At 44.2% G+C, this 27468-nt stretch overlaps 1 protein-coding gene across 19 annotated transcripts in view; it reads right to left on the reverse strand.

Moving 5' to 3' along the window:
- The window catches only part of LOC102504597 (solute carrier family 23 member 2), a 48276-nt gene extending 25178 nt beyond the window's left edge, over positions 1 to 23098 (reverse strand). For 5 of the 19 annotated variants that reach the window (XM_032483413.1, XM_032483419.1, XM_032483420.1 and 2 more), the window contains exons 1-4: positions 22004 to 22293; positions 14607 to 14753; positions 11827 to 11984; positions 2214 to 2373 (exon numbers count right to left, since the gene is read on the reverse strand). In XM_032483413.1, coding sequence (XP_032339304.1) covers positions 2214 to 2373; positions 11827 to 11984; positions 14607 to 14753; positions 22004 to 22045 — 507 coding nt within the window. In that variant the 5' untranslated portion in view covers positions 22046 to 22293. Of the gene's footprint in view, positions 1 to 2213; positions 2374 to 11826; positions 11985 to 14508; positions 14754 to 18336; positions 18591 to 22003; positions 22296 to 22315; positions 22551 to 22847 lie in introns of those variants that run through there. The other 14 variants (XM_032483409.1, XM_032483408.1, XM_032483405.1 and 11 more) reach the window with 13 other exon arrangements.
- Positions 23099 to 27468: the final 4370 nt, after the last annotated feature.

Below are 27468 nucleotides of genomic sequence, written 5' to 3' on the forward strand. Positions count from 1 at the left end.
TCAGGGGCCCAACAGAACCAAAGGGCAGAAGAAGAGTGAATCGCTTTCTGCTTGAACTGAGACATCACTTTCTCCTGCCCTCAGCTGTCAGCACTCCTGGTTCTCAGGCATTTGGAATCAGATCAGGACTTACACCATTGTCCCTCTGCCCCCACCCCACCCCAATGGAATGTTTTGTCATTTCTATTCCTTCTCATTGCTCAAATATGGGTAAGAATAGGAATCTTGTTGCCATGTCTCCTTTTCCTTCCTCTTCCTTTATCATTCACATACTGAGGATGTGACACTTACTGTAGCCGCGAGGCTGTGAGGATGCTGAATGTGGACTGGGTCCACAGCCCTGACTCAGGAATTTCCTTGGTCTAGTTCTAGTGAGCTTGGGGGAGGCAATTCTGAAGTCAGTAAGTGAGGGCTATATTCATGCCGGAGTAATGCCTTGTACTGGAACCCCATCATCATACGGTGTTATGCAACTCTGCCCTGCTCCAGAGGAAGTGGTCCTTAGCCTAGCTCCAAGCCTACATCTTTAAGGTCAAGCTGGGAGGCAGATGGTTAGGCCTTCTTAGAGATCTCAAGTGACCTTCACTCTCTCATATGTACCCCAACCATGGGCGATCCTTGACCCCCCACCCCTTATGCTGAGTGGGGATGTTGGGGTTTAGAAACTATCAAGTCTATTACTGTCCCTGAGGGTGTGGCAGAGCTGTCTGCCAAGAATGCTGTGTGCTGGCTTCCTTATCTGTCGCTGAGATAAGCCAACCTGGAGCATGGCCAAATTTCAGAGGCTGCTCCAAGACCACTAGTTTCTTTCCCCTAATGATACAACTGAATTTCATGACAGATAAGCAAAAAGGCACAACTGTACAAAGTGGGCAGACTCTATTCAAAACAGCCAAGACGTGGAAACAAAAGCTAAATGTCCATCCATAGATGACTGGATAAAGAAGTTGTGGTATATATATACAATGGAATACTACTCAGCCATACAAAGAATAAAATAATGCCATTTGCTGCAACATGGATGGACCTAGAGATGGTCATTCTAAGTGAAGTAAGCCAGAAAGCCAGAAAAATATGATATCACTTCTGATATCATATCCACATATGATATCACTTATATGGAAAGAAAAAAAGACACAAATGAACTCGCTTACAAAACAGAAACAGGTGCACAGACACAGAAAACAAACTTACGGTTACCAGTGGGGAAAGGGGGTGGGAAAGGATAAATTGGGAGTTCGAGATTTGCAGATACTAACTACTATATATAAAATAAATAAACAAAAAGTTTATACTGCATAGAACAGGCAACTGTATTCAATATCTTGTAGTGACCTATAATGAAAAAGAATATGAAAACGAGTATCTGTATGTATATATATGACTGCAACATTATGCTGTACACCAGAAATTGACACAACATTGTAAACTGACTATACTTCAATTAAAAAATAAGGGGGGGGGCAGACTAAGCAGGACAGTACCCACTAACAAAATGGTACTGAGTCAGGCCTGCTCCCACCCATTGGTTTTCCATTAATCTGAGCCTACTCTGGGTATCTGTCGATATGGCACTTGTGCATCAATGAAAAACTTAGAAGAATGTCTCAAAAACTCTTCAGTACTCAGTAGCTATGATCTACTGCTGCCACCACCACCATCATTATCATCATCATCACTGTGATGTGTCTCTCTTCTCTTGCCAATCCCAGCACTTAGCACATCACTTGGCATCTGGCAAGTATTCAACTAATGATGTTTGATGACTTAATGCAACACAGGAGTAATACCCCAGCCCTCTCTGCCTCTCAGGACTGGCTGGAGAAATGCCTGAGCTCTTCCTCTTTGAAAGATGTGACTGTTTCCAAGTAAACCTATTTTCACTCTCCATCCATTCCACTCTGGCAGCCCCAATCCCTGTATGCTCATTATCCTGTTTTATTTTCTTCATTGCACTTATAATTCCCTGAAATTTTCCTTTTCTGTTTACTTATCAGAGTATTTCTCTCTCCCTCCCACCCTTCCCCACCATTTACATACACTAATGTTAGTTCCATGGGGCAGAGTCCTTGTCTGTCTTATACAGCAGTATCTTAAAGCCTAGAATCTTGCCTGGCAGTTAACTGAGTAATAAATGCTGAACAAATGAATCAACTCAGGAGCCCCTGTTGAGGATCACTCCATCCCTCTCCCCCACCCTCTTGCCCCGTTACCTCTCGGATCCTCTTCTGCCATTCCTCAGTGAATTCAGGAGAGCTGGTGTTCACCAGGCTGGCATTGAGTGTCCATGTGGGGCACTTCCAAGTGGGAAGGGACAGCATAGCCACGGAAGGTGCCACAAAAGCAAATGTCCCTCCCTGGAGAATGGGAAGCCTGGAGAAGGGGAAAGGAAGCAGTTACCCATAAGCTCCTTTAGCACTGGTCTGTCACTGGCCAGAATGGGGACCTTTTAATCCCAAATCCTACCTTGGTTTCAAGGCAACACATGGCCCCTGCTGTTCTCACTTTACAGGGAACTCTCGCCAAGCCCCAAGTTAGACCCATGAACCCTGCCACTCTTCGAACAGGCAGGAGACGTGGGAGGGAAAGACGAGCAGACTTAACCCCAGTCTTGGAGCTGCAAGCCCAGGAGGAGGGAGTCAGATGGTGGGAAGCGATCCGGGGGCAGCACAGAGCACAGGGAGCACACTGAGTGGGCGTCACTGTCTACCCTCTGTCCCAGAGAGTCTTCCCCAGACCCCAGGATTGAAGCACAGCTCACACATGTGGAGTTTCTTCACTGACAAGAGATGCACAGCCTGAAATCTGGTTGCAAAATTAACAGCAATCCCAGACTTCTGCCTTCAGGCTCCTTATTATCACATGAACTAAACAGGTTTGAGGTCAATTATCAGGGTGTGTCCCCCATCCAGGCCCTTCTCACTCCTGGCGAGGGTCTCACTCTGGCCTCTGTGAGAACTTTCAGTTGTACCTGCCCCCACTGCACTTGTCTCCCTTCAAGGTGAACACAGCCTGAAGAGTGGACCTCCAACAGTCTTCTCTTACTAGCAGCTATCCAGGCTAACCTGGTCTACTCGCTCTGGACTTTAGAATTTGGGGCTGGGGGGATGGAACAGGGGGACCTCGGCCTCTTGCTTGCATTTGTCACGATAGCACACCCAATTCAGGTACTTTTTCTTAACAATACTAGAAGGATTTTTTCTTTTTAGAAGGGTATTTTTGAACACAGGATTCCATGAAGACTTAAAGGGCTATTCTTAAGAATGACAGAACACATTTAATTTAATAAAGATATAAAGTATATGAAAGAGTTTTGCTGCCTAAGTGGCCTTCGTCCTGGCTGGAACATAGGAATCAGTGATGTCTGGGCATCACCCTCAGATGAGTTAGTCGGCTTGTTGAGGAGGTGCACCCAGGCATGGGGTGGGTGGAGCTTAAAGCTCCAGGAGCTTCTAATGTCAGCCAAGACTGAGAACAACTGATCTAGACTCAAAGATCTAGACCCATGAGTCTCCAAAATAGACTGGAATATATGGCACACCTAGAGCAGGAACACATGGGTGGCAGAATGGGTATGTATGAATCATATTTTTAACTAAAAATTATGAATCTAAGTATCCTGACACAGAAGGGAAACATGCTGTACTTATGTCATTGCAAAATCTCTTTGAGCTTTTAAAATGAACATAGAAATCTTTGCATATCATATGTACAGAGACTACATAATACAAGACTTGTGTTTTCATTTTTTGCTGTAATTCCATATGCATGTTTTATTCATTCAGTAAGTATTTACTGAGGACATGCTATGTGGGAGGCACTTGTTGCCAGGTACTGGGGACACCATGGTGAGTGAGACAAAACTCCCACTCACATTCTAGTTACACACTTCTCTGTTAGCCCTGGTACTAACAAACCCATCATTTACAGTGATTTACTCTCAGGGATTCTTAACCACCTTATGATTATGCTTACAAACACTCCACCACTCTATGCCGTTGTCTCAGCCCTTTCAGTATTACTGGGATTCTGTGGGGGCAGGGATTATTATTTTTCTTTCCCATCCCTCCAGCACTGCTGCAAAAAACCTACCTACAAACGTTGGGTTTTATAATTTTATTTTATTTTTTAGTTTAATATGCATATAATGAAACCCTAACACGCATTAATTTGCATTTCATTAAGTCATAAAAGATGTGCACTTTGTGATTTGTGTGATTTTATGTCTGTTTTTCTTTGTCTATAAACTGTCTACTCATTACACAGAATTTGGACACTGTCAAAATGTATTAATAACAGTTCTTACGATAGTGAGCTTTATTTTTGTTGAAAAGTGTTTTCTGTTATTGTATGCTGGAATTCATCCCCAACTTAGAAATAATGCTTAAGGGACCATTTCAAAATTTTCAAATAGTTCAGCCCTTTTCTAACTCTGTTCATGTTATTTTCTTTCAAGATTACATGCAGTTGGGATAAGGTGATATATGAACTTTCTACTTTTTGTAATTGCTAAATGTTTTATGCTCAAGGGCAAGATGAATTTTTCCCACTTATTTACTAGAGTGTATTCCTGTGTCCTACCTCTAAACTCACACAATGTATCAATAATTTCTTTCCTTATCATTCTATACTCAGACCTTCCAATCCCATTTTCCGTCCATTCTTCTCCCCCTCCCCACCTCGTTTTGTTAGTTAACATTCCTGTTTCTTTCTCATAACTTCTTATTGGTACCCTTTTGAGAAAGAGAGATCTACACATATTTCTTGCATTTCTGCTTTTATGCACTTTCCTGGCACATGTTTGGGACACATGCATTCCGTAGTAGTATTCGGTTTTCATTGTTGTATGTATCTTTTACCTTTTATGGTGACCTTAATGTGTATCTCAGTGCTCTTTTTAATTTCACAATTAATTTCATCCTGCTAGTGTGATGGAAATTCCTATTTTTAAACATTTCCCGTGAGTATGATTCACCATTATTATATATGCGCCTTCTGACTTAAATGTCTCTCTTGTAAACCAGAGACTGTTGATTTTTAAAACGCAAAGAGCCATTTGAAGCATGTCCAGCGTGGCCCTGTCATTTTATAGAAAGGAGGTTTGGAGTCCAAGATCATAATGTTAACCACGATGAGTGCTTGGGTTTCCTCACTTATCAGCACTGCCCTAATGACATGAGTTAAGAGTACAGTGTGGACCAAAGGTGGGTTTGAACCTGGCTCTACCTTATCAGTTGTGTGACCTGGGTATTTACCCAACTTCTGCTCGCCTCAGTGTCCTCTTTGATAAAAATAAAAATAATAGTGCTCTCCCCAAGGAGTAGCTGTGAATAAAATATGTGTAAATAATTAGCACAATGCCTGGGGCAGACACAAGCCCAACAAATAGATTAACTGTCATTATTATTCCCTCTGAGATGTGTGGGGAAACTTCTGGAAAAGGTAGTACACATCAAAACGTTTTCTTAATGTTTCCTCAAATAACAGATGTTACAGTATGGGCTGCTTGTTTTTGTTTTTTTTAACTTCTGTTTGGCATTTCCATTTCTTGCAGGTTGTTCCCTAAGATTTGTCTCCCTGTCCATCCTCCTCTTCCCATAACCCTTCACCATCTCATCTGTATGCTCGAGTCTAAAGAAGAGAAAACACCCCACCATCTTCTTTCACAACAATGACTTGCATGTAAAATGTCAAAATCTGCAGTCTCAGGAATATCTCTTCAATGTTTGACAGGACTGGTAGTTTAGGTTGGCAAAGCCACAGAAATGTGTCTGTCAGGGGGTAAGGTCAACATCTAAGTTTTGATAGTGTTTTAAAGCTACACAGCACTTTCGTATCAGTATCTCAAGAGACTTCAGGGTGGACAGACAATACTGCATTGTCTGTGTCTAAGGAAACTCATACTGCAGGGAGGTGCCAGTGGCAGGGTTCATCTGGGAAGTGGAGAGCCCTGATCAGAAAGTCTGAGTCATGGGGCCGAACTGCAACAGTATGTTTGTTGTAAGAACAACTGATAACTGACATGGGGTAAGAAAAAACTACTTGAAGAGTGTATGCTAATGATTAGGTGGGAAATCTTTCTCCTTTCTTGGTAGTCCCATTTTGGCCCATAAAACAGAAACACCTAATGTTTTGTAAGTATTGGGAAGTCAAGCTTCAACCCTTCTCTCTGAGCTCTCATGTACTCTTGATAAAATATTATTCATAACGCTTGTTAAAGACATTAAGGCAGATTTTATTCAAGGGGGGCTACGCTACAATGGGGTTTTGTAATAGGGGAGAGAGATCATGTTCAACTCCCAGTACAAGGAAAAGTAGGAATTTATAGCCAAGGAGCAGGGCAAGGTTCAATGGATGGAAAATTACTAAGCAGGAAATATCAAAGGTAAGGAGAGGATTCTTGCTGAAGGCAGGCCAAGGTGATCAGACACTGGTGGAGAATGAGGAACACCTCTCTACGGTGGAGAGTGAGGGTGGGGATTCTGGCTACAGTGACTGAGCAGGATTCTTGCAAAAACTGGACAATGCAAAGACCAACATGGAAGGTCAAAAGTCAAGCCTAATTGAACAGCTGTCTATTGGATTCAGCAGTATGATGATCACAGCGGATCTTGTATGTTAGACACTATGACTAAATAGATCTCCCCCAGTTACATGATAAACAGACAGAAAACTCAGCACAACTTGGGCCTGTACAATATCCTGCAGCAGAAGCAGGAAGGTTACACAACGCTTTAGGCTTCTTAAAGCCACACAGGAAACTAGAAGGCAATGGAACGATGCTTTCAAAATTCTGAAAGAAAATTATTTCCCACCTAAAATTCTACACCCAGCCAGGCTGTCAATCAAGTGTGAGAGCAGAATCACGATATTTTCACATATGCAAAGTCTCACCTCCCAAGCACTCTCTCAGGAAGTTACGGGATAACTGTGTTCCACCAAAAAAAGAGGAAGACATGGGAACAAGAGATCTAGACTTGAAAACTGATGCGAAGGGAACAGCCAGGGTAAGGGTAAAGAGGCATCTCAGGATGATACATGTAATGTGTACCAGGTAGCAACTGTTCGGACAGCAGCAGGTCACAGAGCCTCAGGAGGCAGTTCATGGAGAGGATGAAGCTGACAGGCTACCTGATGTGACAAAATTATTAAGTAGAGATTTAGGCAACAGGCAGGGAGTTTAGAACCGAATTAAAAACAGATAGAAATTTGCATACATTAAAAACAAGAAAAATATTAATTCCAGGGAAAATAAAAAGTTGGGCAGGAAAAGAGCTTTGTGATTCAGTTCAGAATGGCATCAGTCACTGTAACATAAACACTCAGTGCTGATCTGTGCTGGGAGGGGGGGAGAATGGGGAGGTGGAAAATACAGCTTGTATGTGGTGGGAGTGAGGGGCTGTGAGAGAAAATGAAATCATAATCACCCATTTTGGCGCTTCAGTCAACAGTGCCTAAAACAGAAACATACGAATTAGAGACTTGGTGGAAAATACCTAAATAATCAGCTGGGAGAGATGAGAGTGTTTGCCTCTGCCTAGAAGAGAGAGAAGGGTGGAGCTCTCTGGCTGGTAGGGGAAGCCTGCTTGTCTGTCTTCTTTAAACCCATCACTACCCACAGCCTTGAGTGTGCCTTTGACAGCAGCCCCCATTGCTCCAGTCCTCCCTTCTGATGGGCCCCAAAGATAAGCACACTTAATGCTGACCACCACAGAGAACCGGATTGGGGAAACCCAAGATAAAAGCAGGCAGGTGAAGAGACAAAGGTTGCAGAATCTAGGAAGTTGTCTCCAGGCTGGAGCCTTGATCCACAGCTCCCAGCTTCCTTTCTAAGACGGTAAGGGGCAGCCTACTGGACTTTCGCTCTCAGGCAAAGATCAAAGGCTCACAAAACATGACCTGATACTTTTCTTTAAAAAAAAAAGTTTTAAATGGTTTTTACTTTTCCCAATTATAAAGAAATATATGGACTTTGAAGAAAAACCAATGGCAAATAAAAATATAAAGAATAAATTTAAACAACCATAATTCTACAACCTAGAAGTAAAAAATCCCCAAATTACATTTTGTTCTTTTTTTATCTTTAACTAGATAAACTTTATCAGCACATATACAATATATACCTTTCATATATAATGTTTAACAACCAGAAATACCTTTAACATTTCTTCCAGTCTTTTTTTTGTCTTTAACTAGAAAAATGATTATTGGTACACATAAAATTTCTCTCTCTCATAATTATGAATTATATTGGTCACTATTACAATAGTGAAAAACTCAAAACAACTTAAATGTCCTTTAATAGGAAATGGTTAAATAAACTAGAACATGTAATATATTCTAGAATACTGAATACTAAGTGATCTTTCTCTAAAAGTGCTATTGCGGAAATGTGTTTATTGAAATGAAAAGACACAGTGCATTGTGAATGTTTAAAAAGAATGGGAGGAGTGTTTTTACCACAATTAAACTTTTTTCAATTATTCAAAAAGGGAAGGAGGGTCCAAAATTATGTACATGGTAATATCTCTTACTTGGTGTGAAAAATAAATTTTATGTACAAGGCACTAAACTAAGCACTTTATATACATTATCTAATTTCTCAATGTTTTGGTAAAATTTTTAAAAATTTCCTCTTCACAGAAACATGAGGACTCCGAGAAAAAATTAGTGCAAAAAATTGTCAGATGTAGAAAGGAGAAAGGAGCATTAAGTCCCCACTAGGTAAGGAGATACAGCCTGGGCACCCAGGAACCTGGAGGGGATGAGCCCTCCGAAGAGGTCTGGGGTTGGGACATGGGCAGTTGGAGGGGCTTGTGGGCCAGCAGGGAAGAGGTCAACAGCTGAGGACAGGTGCATCTGGAGCCTAAGCTGCTGGAATCCATCTTCACCTGTGTCATCATTTTGATGTTCTTTTTTGGAGTCAATCCAATCATTAGCAAAGCACGATGTCACAGGGACGTTTCTATGAAACAGTTCAGAATGGGAAGCAGAGTTTTCAGGAGTATTGAAAGGGACTGATGAATTCTTCTTGAACTTAAAAGGGTTGCTGTGTTGTGAAACCCCGGGAACCTTAAGAGCCCCAACTAGTTCACTATCGGACAAAGAGCATTAGTGTTCGTCTATTTACTGAGCTTCCTACCCCAAGCAGGTAAGAGCCTGCTGGACTATAGCAAAGCACATCACGTGCCTTCCCTGTAGGTAGCTTACACCCAGAGGAGGCAGTAACACCAGTCCCTTCTTTGGGACACAGCAACCCCCCCCCCTCCTCTGACACAACTGATTACCAGGTCACACTTCTACCTCCAAAGGCACCACCGTTACTACTCCAGTCAGAGCTCCAATGGCACATCCTGGGGACCGAGTTTTCAGTGGGGCACGGGCAAGGTAGCTGCTGACCTCTGGCAGTGGGCATGGATTTTCTGCAGAACCAGATCAGATTAGCGCAGATCAGGGCTCAGCTGTGGGAATTCATGGAAGAAAAGGACCAAAGTCAGGGTTGATTCGGGCAAGACTACATATAAGCCAGCATAAGGCATCTGAATGCACTTTGTGGCAGAGCTACTTGCCCCACACCTGAGACATTTCCAAGGAAATAAAAAGGGAAACAGATCACCCAGAACCACTTCAGAAAAAGAAATTTCCAGGTAAAAATTATGACTAATTCCAGAGATGGAGTGAAGATCCAGAATTACACATAGTCACTACTTGATTTCCCCTAGTGATCACCTTTAAAAGTGACACTTTCTCTTGAAATGAACGGTGACATATGCCCTTACATAAGGTTCGGAACTGAGCAATTAAGTGAGGAAGGCCCTTGGGGGACACACCCAAGACCCCTAAAGTCACACCAGGGAAGCAGCCATCCCTGTGGCCAAGGGCTGCAGCCACATGCCCCACAGCAGGCACCGAGCTCTCTCGCTCTTATCAGGAAAGTCATCATTGCCTCTTATCACTCCCTTTTAATCATGGTTTTACTCATTAAGATCTTCTGAAATCTTATTGCAGCATGAGTATTTCTGTTTGTAATCTAGAAAAACACATCATTAAACATTGGTTAGCAGATGCCAGCAAGAGAATCTACCTGACCTTTGATTCATGAGCCATCAGCCAGGTCTTATAGTCCATAATGTCTTAGATAGTTTCTCATTAGCCTCTGGGCTCCCAGGAAGTCCATTTCCATGGGTGAACCAAACTCAAGGGTGTTCCTGTCCCCCCCCTTTGTCTAAGGACATGATTTTATGCCTTAATTTTAGTTCCCTCATTCTTTGTAGACTCTTTGACTGTAAGTCCCGATTAGTTGTGTGTCTCACAGCGCTTACCAGAAGGCTAGGCCCGCAGGCATGCTCACTACCGAGATTCCAGTTGAAATACTGCACTTCAGATGTAAGGGACTTAAAGATATTACATATTTCAACTCCTTCATTTTACATATGAGAACACTGAGCCTTAGAGAGGGTGAATGAACGTCCAGTTTCCCACAGCACAGAAGCCAGCATTAGAATTCAGGTCCCCAGTTTCCAAGCTCAATGTTTTTCCATAATTATAGGGAACACCACCTCAGACTTAAGGGGAGGGGCTTCCCATCCAGAATAGCCTTGCGTTTGTCACTCTCCATGGGGCAGGGCAGGGATGGGGGCTCCGGGGTATCCAGGCAGGTGGCTGCAAAGCCTCTCTGATGCTACAGCAGCATCTGACACTCAGGGGCCAATCCTAGACAGGTAGGAGGGGTCTTGGATTTCAAGGGCCTAAGAGACAGAACAGACCAAACTCTGCATTTCTTTGAGTTCCTGGTGGGGGATTTGGGAGAAATCTTGGCTCATGCAGATGGTGACAGAAGAAGGAAGAGTGACAAGGGAAATAACCTGACAAAGATGTAGGCACTAGTGTCCCCTCCTGGACAGAAAATGGGAGAACTTAAGCACTGGCACATCTCCTGGAAATGACTTGCAGAGGAAGCACTTTGAAAAGAGTCTTTGATTTGATTTGATTTGATTTGGGCAAAAAGACCATATTAGGGATGAATATTCTCTGGATGCTGTCTACAGACAACTTGTCCTGGAAATAACTGGCCTCCTTGTATCAGTCTACACCTGTGTGGTTTGATTCAGATAACTGATAAAGAACAAATAAATGATAAACGGTAAATCCTAAGAGTTCCCATAACGAAGAAAAAAATTTGGGTTTTGTTCCTTTAATTTTGTATCTGTATGAGATGATGGATGTTCACTAAATTTATTATGCTAATCATTTCACGATGTATGTAAGTCAAATCATTATGTTGTGTACCTTAAACTTATACAGTGCTATGTGTCAATTACATCAATAAAACTGGAAGAAAAAAAGAATAAATGGATATTAATTTTTCCTGTCAAGTTATTTTCTCTTAGAACAGGTCAGGCAGAAGCACACTGCAGGAAATGCTTTCCACTTTCCTCTGCAACTCCAGGGCTGAGCACAGACTTGACACAGATTAGGCCAAAAGCAGATTTACAGTGAAAGGTCCCTCACTTGCACGGCTCCTTCTAAAGTCCATGGAGGAGTCCCCACAACGTGCTCACTAATCATATGCCTTGTAAAATTTGCAAAACTAAAAGGTTTCAGGCACAACTGTCTGCAGCTATTTGTGTTACTTTAACCAAGAATACTGGCTAATGTGGACAGTAAGTTTAGGAGCTATGACTTGAATCCAGGCTCTGACTTCTAGTCCTATCCTCCCTTTGTCATGTCACAGCTTCCTAACTCTTCTCTGGCTGCAAACCAGGCAAACCTTGCTGATATCCTGGCAGGTAGAAGTCAGAATACATGGGGAGGAGTTTTACCTACCTGACTCCTAAAAATACTTGCAGGAGAGTGCAGATACCAGAGACGAAGAACATGGTGCTGATGAGGTAGCTCTGGGTCAGGGGGTCGTGCTGCAAACACAGGTCCTTGGCCAGGATGAGTGGCACTGCCACAAGCCCCCCCAGGGCCGTGAGGAAGTGCTGTGGGCAGAGCAGAGAGAGTATACAGGCATGTAGAAGCTGGGCCTGCCTGCTCCACCTTCATTCCTATTCCCACTGCCAGAGGCAAGAGCTCCAGCTCTGGTCTCAGAGGAGCCTGGCTATGGGTGACAGGCAAGCAGTGGGAACAAGGAAGGCTGGGCAGCAAGAAGCAGGGACCCAGCCAGAAGGTCTGGGGTTCCAGGGCACAACCCTAGTGCCAGGAACTGATGTTCTAGGTAAGAAAAAGGCAAGGACACAGAACAGGAGGGCATAACAGGAACTGAGGAGTGGGCCTTAAGAACAAGAACAAGGAAAGAGGCTAAGCATTAAAATGAAGCATAAGGTGAGAGTAAGATCACTGACCAGAAAGGTCAGAGCATATTCTCCAAGACAGACTATACTTTAAGTCGCAAAACAGCCTTAGCAAATTCAAGAAGACTGAAGTTATACCAAGAAGCTATTCTGTCTGCAATAGTATAAAACTAGAAATCAACAACAGGAGGAAAACTGGAAAATTCACAATTTGTGGAAATCAAGCCATACACTCCTCAACAACCAATGAGTCAAAGAACAAATCAAAAGGGAAATAAAAAAATATCTTAAGACAAATGAAAATGGAAACACTACATACCAGAACTAATGGGATTCAGCAAAAGCAGTTTTAAGAGGAAAGTTTATAGCAATAATGTCTACATTAAGAAAGATCTCAAATAAACAACCTAACTTTACTCCTCAAGGAACTAAAAAAGGAGGAATAAACTAAGCCCAAAGTTAGCAGAAGAAAATAACAAAGATCAGAGCAGAAATAAATGAAATAGAGGCCAGAAAAAAAACTACAGAAAAGATGAACAAAACTAACAGCTATTTTTTGTTAACATAAGCTAACCCTTCACTACACTAAGAAAAAAAGAGGATTCAAACAAATAAAATAAAAAATGATACAGCAGAAATAAAAAGTACCATTAAGACCCTAGTATGAATAATTACATACCAACAAATTGGATAACCAGGAAGGAATGAATAAATTCCTAGAAACACACAATTTATTAAGGCTGAGTCATGAAGAAATAGAAAATCTAAACAGAACAATAACTAATGAGGAGATTGAAATAGTAATCAAAAACCTCCCAGCAAAGAAAATCTCAGGACCAGAAGTTTTCACTGGTGAATTCTACCAAATACCTAAAGAGGAATTAACACCAAGACATTTCAAACTCTTCCAAAAAAACTGAAGGGGAGGGAAAACTCCTAAACTCATTTTACAAGGCCAGCATAACCCTGATACCAAAGCCAGATAAGGACACTACAGGCCAACATCCCTGAGGGATATAGATGGAAAAATTCTCAAAAAACACTAGCAAACTGAATTCAGCAGTACATTAAGATGGTCATACACCAAGTGGGATTTATCCCTGAGATGCAAAAATTGTTCAACATCCACAAACCAATAAATATGAACACCACATTAATAAAATGAAAGATATAAATCATACGATATCAGAACAGATGCAAAAAAAGCATTTGACAAAATTCAACATCCTTTCATGATAAAATATCCAAATTATCCATTTTATTGGCTCTTAATAATATTTTCTAAATAGTATGACATTTGTTCTTCTTATTTTGTAGGAAAGCACAAAGAAGCAAACAAACAAAACGTGTATCCTATCCCTGATATCCCACACTGAGCAATTTGTAAAATTGAAAGAAACGTATCTATGAGATTAGAAAATTCATGCTACAAAATTTTACAAAAAAAAGTGAAAGCTGAAAGCTGCCCTCCCTTTCCTAGTTCCTCTTCCTCAGGCTAACTACCTTTATTAGTTTCTTGTGAATCCTTCAAAACATACAAAATTACTACATATACTTATTTCTATTGTTATATCTCTCTTTTGTTTTTAACATAAAAAAGAACACAGTATACAGTTATTTGCTTTGCTTTTTTCATTTAATAAATATTGGTGGTCATTTTTTAACTGCAAGGTAAAAATCTCTTCTTAACAGCGCACAGTTTATTTAACTAGTTCTCCAGGATGGATACTTTGCTTGTTTCTGCGGTTTTGTTTGTTTGTTGTGTGGTTTGATTTTACTATTACCAATAATGTTAGAAGAACATCTTTACACTTATCTTTACAAGTCTTGCCAGCACATCTACAAAGAAATCCTTAAGCACTAGGGACTGGGTTAGACAATGTATGTGTTTTACATGTTGATAGAAATTACCAAATTGTCTTCCAGAAAAGTTGTACCAAACATTCCAAAAAAAGTGTTTGAGAGTGCTTGTTTCCCCAAATTCCCCAAGTACCAGTTATCTTTAGTTGTTGCCAAACAAATAAATTACAATTGGTATCTTGAAAAAGACCCAGGGGCCCAGTTGGTGTCCTTGATGTGAGCTACCAGCTTAGCAGGAGGGAGAATCCTCTCTAGTTCCCCACCACACCCCCAAACTCCTAGAAAGAAAGAGACTGGAGAGGCTTTGAGTTCCCCTGGAAATCAACAACGTACAAGACAAGAATACCAGTACCTGCAGTTGTGGATCTTGACTAGTTTGACCTGGATGTGTGCTGATGTGGCTTTTAAGACAGAGCCTCCTTGGGCCGAGTGCTTACTGGGTGGCATTACCTGGACCCCCAAGAAGATGCAGAGATACCATGGTGGGATATCCAGGACGCCGTAAGCCAGGGGGCTGCTGCTGGGACTCCTGGGCTGGCCACCCTTCTCCCTTCCTTGGCCACCTTCGTGGGAGCTGAGCACACCATCAACCGTCTGCTGGAAACAAGAAAAGAACACATTTGAGCATTTCAAGAGGAATTAAGCAGACTTTCTGATTTCAGCCGGACAGATGGGCAGCTTTCCAGAGGCAAGAGGCCATGGGACAGGGATAACTGATGGCCAGCTTGGGATTTCTAGGTCCAGACTCAAAAGACCAGAGATTTTCTACACTAACATCTGCAGCCAGGCCTCTGTGTAAAGTCTGGGGCCATGCAAGAGGAGTGAGAGCCTTGCCAGAAGCCCTGGCAGAGAAGAAATTTTGTAGGGGGCGGGGGGCCAACTCCAAAGTCAGAAAATGGGCAGGTAAATGGGGAATCTGGCCCCAGAATGGTGTAGCTGCCTTTGTATGTGCTCCCACAGGCCAGCCCTGTGCCAAAACCCTCATCACAGCATGTTTATTATAATGGACTCTTTCCTTATCCATCTTGTCTGCTGGAGTGTGACTTCCTAAGAATCCATTCACTGTGCCTTACTCTTCTTTGTTATCCCACCTTCTAGAACAGCCCCTGTACTCAGCTTATACTGAATAAATGGATGAATGAATGGATGTAAGACAAATGTAAGTAAGTGCAGGGCATACAGAATGCTCCAGGGTCAACAGCCAAGTTGTATTCCTACCAGTTTGCCTCAAAGTGACTTTGAAACATAAACTTTCTCCTCCAACTTATGGACTGTGTAGCTTACCAAACTTGCCAACTTACTAATATTTTTTAGCCTGTTTTCTGATCTATATAACAGAAATGTCAGTAACATCTACTTCACAGTTGAGAAAAATAAATTGAAACATGAAGAAATGTGGAGATGTTGGTCAAAAGATACAAACAAATAGCAGAAAACAAGTAAGTTCTGAGGATCTAATGTACAGCATGATGATTATAGCTAATAATATTGATTAGATATTTGAAAGTTGCTAAGAGAGTAAATCCTGAATGTTCCCATTACAAAAAAGAAATGGTAATTATAAGACATGAAGACATGATGGAGGTGTTAACTAACCCTGTTGTGGTAATAATTTTGCAATACATAACTGTATCAGATCAATGGCTTGTACACTTTAAATTTACACACTGTTCTATGTCAATTACACGTAATAAAGTTGAGGAAAAAATGAAACACGAAGCACATGGTCCGGTGCCTGGCACACTATTACTGCCTCATAAGTATCAGTTGTTATAATTATGATGAGCTTCCAATCCCATGTTTCAAAGGCTTTAAACTCGTGCTTGTAAGTGACATCTGAGCAACTGTGGATGAGAGGAGGGTGAAAACAATGTCTTTAGTGTGGCCAGAAGGGGGCAAGGCCACCAGCAGGACGATCAGCAACTCTAGGCGATAGGCAGGGTCCTGGGCCCTGGTCAGACCACAGAGGGAGGGCGGGGTCTGCACAGTGGTACAGCCAGGGCTGCCCTGAGGGTAGTGTGGGCTTCTCATGGAGAAAGTTCTGGAAAGGATATTAAAGTCACCCACATCCAACACCCACCTCCATGTCTGACCACCCTTTACTCCAGCACAGCCTCAAAGAACAACTTCTGAATCAAGGTTGCATTACTGAGGAGGGTGGTACAGTTCAGTGGTAGAGCGCTACGTTCTAGGTTCAATCGTCAGTACCTCATTAAAAATTATTTTTAATTAAAATAAAACAAAGGCTGCATTATGACTCCTGTGGGTACTAATCACTTCAACTCTATAGGCTCCTTTCATTAAAAAGTTTAATATTTTTTGTGACTGCACTGATAGAAGACAAATATATTATTATACTGTAAAACATTTTCTTTGGTCTAAAAATTTTTTTCCTCCTGATTTCAAAAGAAATTAAAACATTTTTGTTGGCCCCGCAAAGAACTGTGGGCGCTGGGTACCAGGGCAGCTCTCCCCAAGGACCAGCAGCCTTGCTCTGGAGGAGAAGGAGGTGGAAGGGGTGAAGAGTCAGCACTTGCTCTGAAATGGAAAGAGGCAGGAAAGCCACCAGACTAAGAACGGGGTGGCTGTCCCCTAGCACTTCCAGGACAGCCCTGGCCCCTCGGGAACATTATATTGTAAGACACAGTTTCTCAACCTCAGCACTAATGCTATTTTGGATGGGATAATCCTTTGCGCTGTGTGTGTGTGTGTGTGTGTGTGGCAGGGGCAGGGCTGTCCCGTGCACTGCAGGATGTTAAGTAGCACCTCTGGCCTCTACCTGCTAGATGCCAGTAGAACAGCACTGCCCCTACCCTTAGTTGTGGCAACCAAAAACGTCTCTAGACATTGCCAAATGTCTCCAGGAGGGTGGGGGTAAAATCGGCCCCAGTTAAGGAGTACTGTTTTAAGAACATTGACCAATTCCCACCACGGAAGCTATGACCAGGGACAGTGCTGCTGATGTGGGGCAGTGTGTGGGGTAGACGTGCAGTCCCTGTGTGGAGACAGAGGAAGCCAGTCCTCCTCCTCCATGTGCGCAGAGCACTGGCAAACCTGATCCTCACGTCTTCCCAGTACGTGGGGCCCGCATCACTGGGATGGAGATGACGACACAGCGTGCTGAGCCCAGGGCAGCTGGAGGAGCCCAGGGCCATGGGCAGGCTTGCTGACAGTGAGGGGACGGATCCAGCCACAGCACAGCTCTGCACAGTCATATTGTTTCTGGGGCTCCAAACAGCATTTGCTCATTAATCATCTAACATTTAGTTCCTGAAACTTAAATGTGAGTTTTTTTTTTTCAGGGAAGGTAATTAGATTTATTTATTTATTTTTTTAATGGCAGTGCTGGGGATTGAACCTAGGACCTCATGCATCTTAGGCACACATTCTGCCACTGAGCTCCACCCTCCCCCTAAACATACGAATTTTGCTTCTGTTCATTTCTTGAGCAGTGCCTGGAAGCATGCATTCCTCAGCCCGCCCCAGGAGGCCTTTCCTGATTTCACCCCACCCTGGCTTCAGACTAGACAAGCCTCCTCTCCTTAGGCCCCCCAAAACCACGTGCATGTTCACCACGGCCCCAGATGTGCCTTACTGCCATGTTACTACGTTTCCTCATTCAAAAGGCCGTAACATCCCCGTAACTCCTCTACTCCATCTCTAGCACAGAGCTAGTGCTCACAGCACTATCTGTTGAACGATAAATAAATGAACATGTGCATACACTAATGACTATCAAGAATCTTTCTCATTAACTTTTTAAAATAAACCATTATTGGTTAGAACTCCTTTACAACATCACGCTGATCCTATTTAAACTTCGGAAAAGAAGGATGCGCTGATGTTGCTCAGCACGTGAAAGAAGGTTGGTTTTGCCTGAGTGTGAAGGAAAAGCTGGGCTGGCCTAACAAGCTAACTCACAAATCTAAGTGTAACAAGTGTCAGATTACTGATCTGAGTTCTGCTGGGCTACCTCGTAAAGCTAAGTTAATTAGTGTTGGTCTGCTGATTCCCTGTTTATGTTTTTTTTGCTAGCCAGCTGGATTTTCAAAGAGACATATCTGGCCTTGAAATGTTGGTTTGCTGCCTCCCTGCCTCTACTTTTGTAACAATGATGCTGCTAAAGCTGTTCCATGCCTATTGGCCGAATACCCCAAGCTTGTAATTAACCCTGTAAAACCTCATGCACACGTCTTGGAGGTGCTTGGAGCTTCGGAGCAGAAGCCCCTCTGAGCCCGCCGGCATAATACGTCTGAGTACTCCAACCCTCTGAGTGGTGCTTGTTTCTTGGCTGGCCTGTCATTTCCATAACATGAGGAGGTCGAGGACGAGCCACAGATAGCCTGGACGCTGCCGGAGGGAACTCTGGAGCACTTATCGGCAGGTTTCAGTGAATGTGTGGGACAATCAGTGAGGGCGTCAGAGAACAACAGGCTGAGGAAGAGAGGAGGCGAGAAGGGAAGAGAGGTTAGTTGCATGGTGGTCAGTGGACTGATGCTGGGTAGGACACACAGAACAGCAGAGCGTGCAGTCTGAACTTGGGGAGGTGTGGTCTGTCGGTCCCTTCTTGGCAGACATGGGAACGTCACTTCCCCCTCCCGCAGTCTCGGTCACCCCTTCTAACTCTGGGCTGGTTGCAAAAATACTCAAAGTGTATGTGGCATCCTGCTGTGTGTGCTTGTGAATGAGCTCACAGGGCCAGGGCAGTGCAGCTGCGCGTGTCCTGCCAGCAATCTCACCTCATACCTTCTCCCAGGACCTCTCGGAATTCTCAGAAAGGTGAGGGGGACGGAAACACAGACTGGGGGAAATGTTGGTTTGGGGCCTTTTTTTTTTTCCTATTAGGAGCCAGTGACTTACAGACTGTTCTCAGCCTGATGACCTCTGAGAATCCTAAGTTCTGTCTGGATATCAACTTGGACCATCTGAAGGTTATGGAAACCACTTCTGCAACTGCTTTAAAACAGTTTTCTGTGAAACTGAACTTGCGTGAGGCTCCACATGAAAAAAAAATTAGAACTTAGAGCAGGGAAAAACTTGTCTTCCTTGAGAACAGCTGGTTCTTTCCTTCTGATAAGGGTGTGTGACTCTGTGAAACCTGTCAGCCATGGCTGCTAAAAAGCACAGAGCCTGATGAAAATATATCTTTTGTTGTAAAGTACCTCACGCCACTTATGGAAAGTGCTGGGGCAAAAAATAAAATAAGCAGGCATGCAGTGTACTAAGATTCCTGTGTGTCAGAGATGAGTCACTAGCATATCAAAGACATACATAGAAACAAGAGACGTCTCAGAGATATTGTAGAGCAGGGCTTCCCAGATGGAGGTGGAAGAGGCCCCAGACTTTTCTGAATACAGGGAGTGCCTCTATCCCACTAGAAGCCCTTGTTGGGAAAAGTATGTGACTCTTACAGCAGCACAAGAAAGCCTATGAACCCCCTTTTGAAGGAAGAATTAATTCTTAGTGAAGCATTCCCAGCAGTGAGCACTGGTGTGAGAAGAGGGGCCACGAGCTCTCCTTCCGGTTGGAGGTGACTATCAACTCAACACATGGGCTGTAATTTCACCAAAGACTTGCTCAAAAGAGGTGTTCTGATGAGTCGTGGCATTTTATAGCACTTTACAGTTTGCAATGCATCCTCTCATTTGATTCTCACAACCTAGTTCACGGATGAGGAAACTGAGGCTCAGACAGATTGTCCAAGGTCCCTTGTAAATGTGGGAATGGAACCGTGTTCTTCTGGTGTCGAGGGCAGTTGCCGGCAGGGGCTTCCCTGTGCTTACAAGGATAGTCCGCCAGCTCTCTGGAGCAGACAAACAGAGCGGGAGGAGACTCTGGTACAGCGGGAGCAGCAGTGGGAAGGAGGATTCCTGGGGGGAAGAGGAACCCCTTGTCCCTCTGACTCCATCCATCCCCCACACAGCCTCCCCTTCCCCGACTTGCCCCCTTCGTTTCCTAACACTGCTATTCAGCTGGCTCTAGCCAATGGGCTTGTCCAGATCTCTCCAAACATGGCCTCAATCATCCTGCTTCAGTGCCTTTGCCCACCCAGTGCTCCCTGCTCCATCCCCACCACCCTGCTCCCCCTAAACACGCCTTCAAAGAGCTCAATGCCTCCTCCCTTACCTGTCCTGATTCCCCAAAACCTATGATTGTCCTCCTTGCATTCCCTTCACATCCTGTCTGTTATATAATTTACCATTTTCTCCTTTTTATCAGAAATATGTTTTGTATACCCCACTTTCCTTTAGCTAGGTTATAAGCTTTTGGGGCGGGGAAACTGTCTTCCCCATGTTTATATTCCTAGAAGGTTCTAGCAGAACAACATGTACATGAAAACCAAAAACATCTCAGAAAAGTGACTTCTCAATCTAGGTGCTGACCCTGAGGCTTGAGGAAACTGAAAAGACAAGCCACTGAAAAGGAGACAGATATATGCCCAGATCCCTCCACTCCCTAGTCGGCCTCAGGTGAGCCAGAGATGTGGAAAACATCACAGCCTTCAGAAGATGGAGTCTTCAACTTAAAATCTAAAGTATTTTGGGTTTGTTTGTTTTGGGATTTTGTTTGTTTTTTGGCTTCCATGAGGTAATGGCAGAAGTGTTTTAAAAAAACAAGAAAAAGAGGCCCAAAATGGAGTCACTTGTGCTAGGCCCCATGTCAGCAAACCAAGACTTAATATCTAATCTAACAGCAGTTTCAGTCTCTCCTGGAATGTGACCTTTAACCAGCGAGTCTGGAATTACCCGGTCAGCAGGAGTGAGGTAATCTGCCCAGCAGACCCCTGCCTTCAGGAAAATGACCTCGCCTGAAACAATCTACTCTTCAATAGAGTAACCTCCTTGTCCTGCCTCCTGCCTATAAAACTCTTTCATTTTGTATAGCTCCTCAAAGTTCCTTTCTATCTGCTAAGATGGGATGCTGCCTTATTCATAAATCATTGAATAAAGCCAATTAGAGCTTTAAATTTACTTCGTTTAATTTTGTTTTTTAACAGGAGGAATTCTGAGGAAAAGAGAGAATTCCCTCAGATGCCTTCCACAATTTTCCCTAGCAGACAGCCAGGGCCTCTTTATCAGAAGGCTGACCAGCAGTGGGCAGGGCTTGGCAGCCTGGCTCCAGGCCACAGTTCTGAGGGCCCAGCCCAGGTTCATGGGGGGCACCTGTCTCACAGACACCATGGCTGGGTCTCATTAGGGCTGCAGCTCTGGCCTGGTGGGGAGAGGGTCTCCACTCAATCCTCCTTGTTATTTTTAGGTGGCCAAAACAGGGTGGAGAGGGTGGTGGGGCCAGAGCTCAAGGACTAGCTAGAGAGGCCCCCAGATGGGTTACTGCTCTGGGCCTCAGGTTCCTCATCTGTAAAATGGGAACAGAATGCCTCACTGGCTTTAAGGAAGAAAATATAGTACACAAAATGCCTCGGGCATATTGGTTATTCATTAAATATTAGTTCTCTCTGTCTCTGTCTCTCTCTTTCTCTCTATCTGCTTCCCTCTCTCTTTCTCTTTGCTTTGCTTTAGAAAGGGCTTCTGATCAAAGAAATCATAATGCTGAGAAACCTGGAGAACAAACATTAGATTCAACAGAGTAAAGCAAAGAGGACCTTCCAGTTCTTCCCTCTGGCTCTGAAACTCATTCACAGAGTTTGGCACTCAGGGAGGAATCTTTGCCTCTGGTGATGGCATCTAAGAATCCAAAGCCTTACCTAGAATGTAAGCCACTATCCTTAGCACGAAAAAGGAAATCAGGGCATTAGGACTCCATGCTGGGCCCTCCTCCAGGCCTCTTTCCTCCTTTCTGCTTGCCCTCCTCCCCCTTCTCAGTCCCTCTCTGCCACCAGCACTCACCAAGGGGCCAGGGTGCTCACAGCTGGTGATGGCAGAGTTCATGGCAGCTGGGGTCTTTTCCTTTTGGCTTCCTCTGAGTACAGAAAAGAAGAGAAGCTGCTCCAGTAGAGGAAGATTAACTTCTCAATGCCTGCCAACATAAGAGAGAGAAACATGAGGCTCTGGGGCCAGCTCCAGGAAGGGTGGGGCCTCCAAGCCCCACCTGCTGATCCACAACAGACTCCCCCTCCAGCCCCCTCTCCTCACTGCAGGGGACCAAGGTGCATTCAGTGGCCCGGAATGTTTCATAATTTGATAAGTGTGGGCAATTACAGAGAAGTTAATGACCGCACCCCCATGGCACCAAGGAAACAAATCAGAGTACAGCCTGTCGGGATGTGGCAGGACAGCACTTTCTGGAAGCCAAGTTCCCAGGGGCAGGAGATGACGGGGTGGGAGGGTGAGGCTCTGAGCTGAACACAGAGGCTTTTCAGTTTTCTTAAGCTGATTTCTAGTGACTGGTTGAGCCGGAATGAAAGTATTGTAAAAGTATCCCATGCAGCCTAGCCCCTGCGATGCACTAACAAAGTCAATAATGAGGAAAAGGGTATTATTGCTGACCTGGGAGAAGCTGCTAAAGCTTATGGGTGGAGCAAAGGCCTCAGGTGAGAGGCTGAGAAAAAAAATGCTTCTAATCCCTGGGTGCTTGTCTCCCTAATACCCAGAAACTTCTAGTAACCCACCTTTCAGAGAGACAAGTCAGGGAAGGCAAAGTCTTGCTCTTATTCTGCACAGGGCACTAAAACCATCCGCAAAACTCTCAATAAACCCCACTCTATGAAGTCCAAAGCAAGCAAGCACTCACTATCCATAATGATGGAATGTTCTGGAATGAGTGGCACTGGATCCGAATTTTCGGAAAACACACAGTGGAACACACATAAACGTCAATGGGAGTTGGTCTAAGAGGAAGCCCTGAAAAACACGAGAAGTTTGACGAGAGAAGGGACAGAGCTAACCTAGGCTGTAACAGAAAAGCCAAGGTCAGACTCTTTCCTATGAGAGTAAGTTGACCTTTACTGAATACTTAACTCTTCACTGGGCTACATTTTTTTTGTAGTATCTTACTTATTGTTCACAATAAACTAACATTTACATCCTTATTTTACAGGATGAAAAATCCTGTAAATTCAATTTTTTTTTAAGATTAAGGTATTCGGGTGTTGATGGATTAAGTCATTTGCCCAAGATTCATAACAAATACTAGAGCTGAGATTCAAACCCAGTCTTGTTCCACAGCGCGTGGGGGTCAAGGAGATGCCTGACAAAGGCAGGGAACCGCTCTAGGTCTGGAGATGTGAAGGGCAAAGTTCAGGGGATTGGTACAGGGAGTGAGGCTGTTAGGCAGTTAGATAAGTGGGGGCACCGGGCAGATAGGTGGAGGAGAGAGAGGAGGGTCAAGATGACATTATGCCCACCTCCAGCATAAAGGGACTTTACTTCTAAATGAGTGCCAGCAAAAAACCAGATAAGCTCCAACAGCCACAACTGCTCAGTAGCAGGAAGGACTTACCTGGACATGACCCAGTGTTCACTGTATTATAGTTTACATAGTGGTTTAGCACCCCCGCGCTGTGGGGCTTTTCTGTGTACACCCCAGATAAGGACATGCGCAAAAGGGGCCAAACGTGACTAAGCATTCCAGGAACAGGAGCGGTCAGTCAATCAAAAGACCACCTCTAAGCGCCGGAATAAGAGAAAGGGGAGACAAAACCCGCCACTTTCCCTCCCTGGGATCAGCCAGCAACCATTCTTGGAGGTGTACTTTTCATTTTCTAAATAAATCTTTAAAAATCTTTCAGAACACATAGTTATAGTCTTCTGACTATAAACTTACCTTTCCCGTACAAGAACTGAGGTCTTTACCTTTCGGGGTAACGAGGCCACAGAGGGGCTTCCCTGAAAAGAGACGGGGATCCTCGACAAATGGCGCCAGGGCCCGAGTTCACCCGCGAAGGGACCGGGAGGCTAATGCAGGCGGGGAGCGGGGACGCCGTCTGCGGGTTCTCGGGCGCCGCGGGAGCGCCCAGCCCCGGCGCTGCGCGGGGCAGGTGCGGGCAGAGCGCAGGCGCCGGCCTGCACGCGGGTCCGTCGGAACCGCAAGCGCGCGGCTCCAGGAAGGCCCTGCCGGAGCGGGTCACCCCAGGCCTCGCAGGCTGCTGCGCCGGCCAAGCCGGGGTGACCCTCCGGGACAGCAGGGAAGGAGGGGGCTTCTCTGACTCTGCCCGCCCCACTCTAAAGGCCCTGCCTCTCTCGGCCTCGGCCTCTCCTTCTCCTCCGCCTGTGGCGCTTCAGAAGTCACTTCCACAGACCGGTTCCTCCACTCATCATTGGCCTCTCACCCGGAAGCCACGGGGGGCCCCACGACTCCCCCACAGCATCACCTGCAACGCCTCCCCCCCACCCCCACCCCCGCCCCCACACCAGCCTGACCGCCGCAGTACACACCCGACGCATTCACAGGTGATTATTTACGACCTTTGTGTTTTGGGTTCTGGTAATCTAGTTCTAGAAACTAGAAATCCAGTTCTAGTAATTAGCTCAACCAATGAGAGAATTTTAACAATATGGGGTCTTCCTGGGAACCCAGGATCTCTCCTGAGACACATGAAGGAGTTAAAATTCTTCCATTACATTTTAACACATAAAGGGTTTCTTTATTTTTTTGTGGGGGAAGGGTAATTAGTTTTATGTATTTATTAGTTCTAATGGGGGCCCTGGGGATTGAACCTTAGCGATTGCTAAGCACACGCTCTACCACTGAGCCATACCCTCCCTGCATCACACATAAAGTTCTACTCCCAAATTTGAGGCGGTTAGTTCCTCAGGCCCCAGGCACTTTGAGAAGAGGAAGGAACTGGCCCTCTCCAAATATAATGCATAATGGCCCCTTTGGATGCACCATCTTTGTGTGTGGAGTAGGCTACACAGGAAGGCGTGACCTAGACCTTTTCACCGTTGAGGTCAGATGACTTGGCAGTTGGCTGTTGTATGTTGGTATATGCCAGGGGACAGGCCTGGTGCAAATCATACCTGACAATAGGAATGAAGGAAGCCAACAAAGTTTCTGGGAAGATCAAACTTAACTGAAGATGCTCCTCTTGCATTTGCCATTGAGAATCCATTTAGCCTTCCTTCATTTTCCTCATGGAAACCATCCTGATCCACTGCAACCAGTCCACGGGCTTTGGGCAATTTACTCTGCCCTGTGACCACTCTGCATGAAGGCAAGGGACCAGCTGGAGCATGCAAACTCCTGGCCACAGCCATGGATTAGTGATGAGCATGGGACCCAAGAGATGCAGTGAAACTTTGCTGGAACTCTGGGGCGAGAGGCATTCTCTCTTTTTCATTAAGCTTGAACCTAAAAGATGTTGCTCTGTAGCTGCTGGCAGGCATCTCATGACTGTGTAGAGCCTGTGAAGGAGGCCAACGTGGAGAACAAAGCTGAGAGAGAGAAGAGAGACCAAGTCCCAGTGATACTTGAATCCAAATGTCAAGACATTCACCTCTACTAGTAAATTCTCCTTTGTGCTTAAACCAATTTTATTTGAATTTTCTGTCATTTGCAACCAAAAAACCAATCCACAAATTTACAGTTTTATCTCCAGTCCTGGACCAGTTAGTTCTTTTTCTAGAGTAACTTACTCAACATTTGCTAATGTTTTACCCTTTACTAACAAGGATTGTTACATTTCAAGGGCATTAAAAACAACTTAAGCATCAATTCCAATGCTAACCACCTCAAAATATTTCTACACAACAGAAACAGTTGTCTAAGAAGTGGTAAAAAACAGTCCAAGAACTGGAGAAACAATTTAAAGGCTGCTTGTCCATAAGATTCTTCACTCAAATGAATACCTGATTCATTCATCATATACTCTTGATCTGAAAGGCCAAGAAACCAACAGTAATCATGGAGGCTGGAATTTCCTTCATCGAGCTCTGATTTGTTTTAACAGAAATTGGAGGTGCAGAATTGTAGGTTTGGATTTGCAAACTTATTAACTTCACATTTTGATATGTGCAGCTCGGAAAAGCTTCCTCAAGTGGATTGTGGGTCTTGATTTAAGACCTCATGGTCTGAATAATTCCCAGAATCAGGGAATTAATTAAATCTGCATTTATAATACAGGGACTGGCAAACTATGACTCACAGATCTAACCTGGTCGATTGCCCATTTGTGTAAATAGAGTTTTCTTGGAACACATCCATGCTCATTCGTTTATACATTCTCTGTCATGGCTTTTGTGTACAAGAACAGAGTTGAATAGTGTGACTAGCCCATAAAGCCCCAAATAATTTACTACCTGGTCCTTTACAGAAAAAGTTTGCCGATTCCTACTCTAGAACACCAGTCCGAAAACTCATGTTTTAAAAAAAACACTCCATTTTAGAGTCTTCAGGTTATCACTTTTCATCTATAATTATACAGTGTAGGTACAATTTAAATAGATAAATTTCAACAAAGTATAACTAAGAATTTTTTTTAATCCCATTTTGTCCTCTTTAATTGCTGTCAGTCTGCTTTTCTCTTCCAAAGCTCAACACACTACGAACTTTTCTGAGTTCACTCCTCCAGAGCACAGGCACGATTCCAGGGCTATTTAACAGGAATAGTCACATGTTCCCACCTAACGTATCAGGCAATTTGCCCGTAATAATCTTTTCTCTCTGTTCTTGTGTAACTACATTCTTCTGCTAACCCTTCAGGTTGTTTCTGTCTCAATGCACACATCCTTCTGTCAGACAAGCCAGGCCCAGGGAAAAATATCCAGGTGGGATCCCAGGAGAGAGGGCTGGACACCTGGATGAGATGGAACTGACTGGGGGGACTGCCGACTGTAAAACCAAGATCTGAAACCAGCTTATGGAGAGTGGGGTTGAAAAGCCCTACTCTAATATAATCAGCCAGATTCCAAAGTTGGAAAACAGGTTGCCAAAGTTTAACTGCTGCTGCAAGCTGCCCCTTGCCCAGCCTTGGTGTCTGTATAATTCCAGTTCTTCCTCCAGCATACGCTACGCCCTTTGCTGGGTCACTAAGGGTCAGAGAGGAGGATGGGACTAGATGAGCAGAGACCAGTGAAATTCAGACAGATTCTCCTGCAGAGACGCCTCTGGCATAAGAGATCCAGGACTTACAGACTCCATCAACCATGAAGCTGTCTGATGGAGGGCCTCATCTAACCTTTTCCCCAAGGCCTGAGCACCACTCAGCAGCCTTTTTGGGGCACTTTGTGACCCACATACCCAGAGGTCAATATTCCAGAGTGCTTCTTGGCAACTCATGACTTAACTCTATGACTGCATGGCCATCAGAGGATCTGGGCAATCAGAAGATGCCTGATAGATGTAAACCAGAGGCTGTGAGTTAGTGTTCTTAATTACAAGCAACAGAAACTGACTCTGACTAACTGAAGCGAGA

Source organism: Camelus ferus, chromosome 7, assembly GCF_009834535.1.
Source record: "Camelus ferus isolate YT-003-E chromosome 7, BCGSAC_Cfer_1.0, whole genome shotgun sequence".
NCBI classification, from domain to species: Eukaryota; Metazoa; Chordata; class Mammalia; order Artiodactyla; family Camelidae; genus Camelus; species Camelus ferus.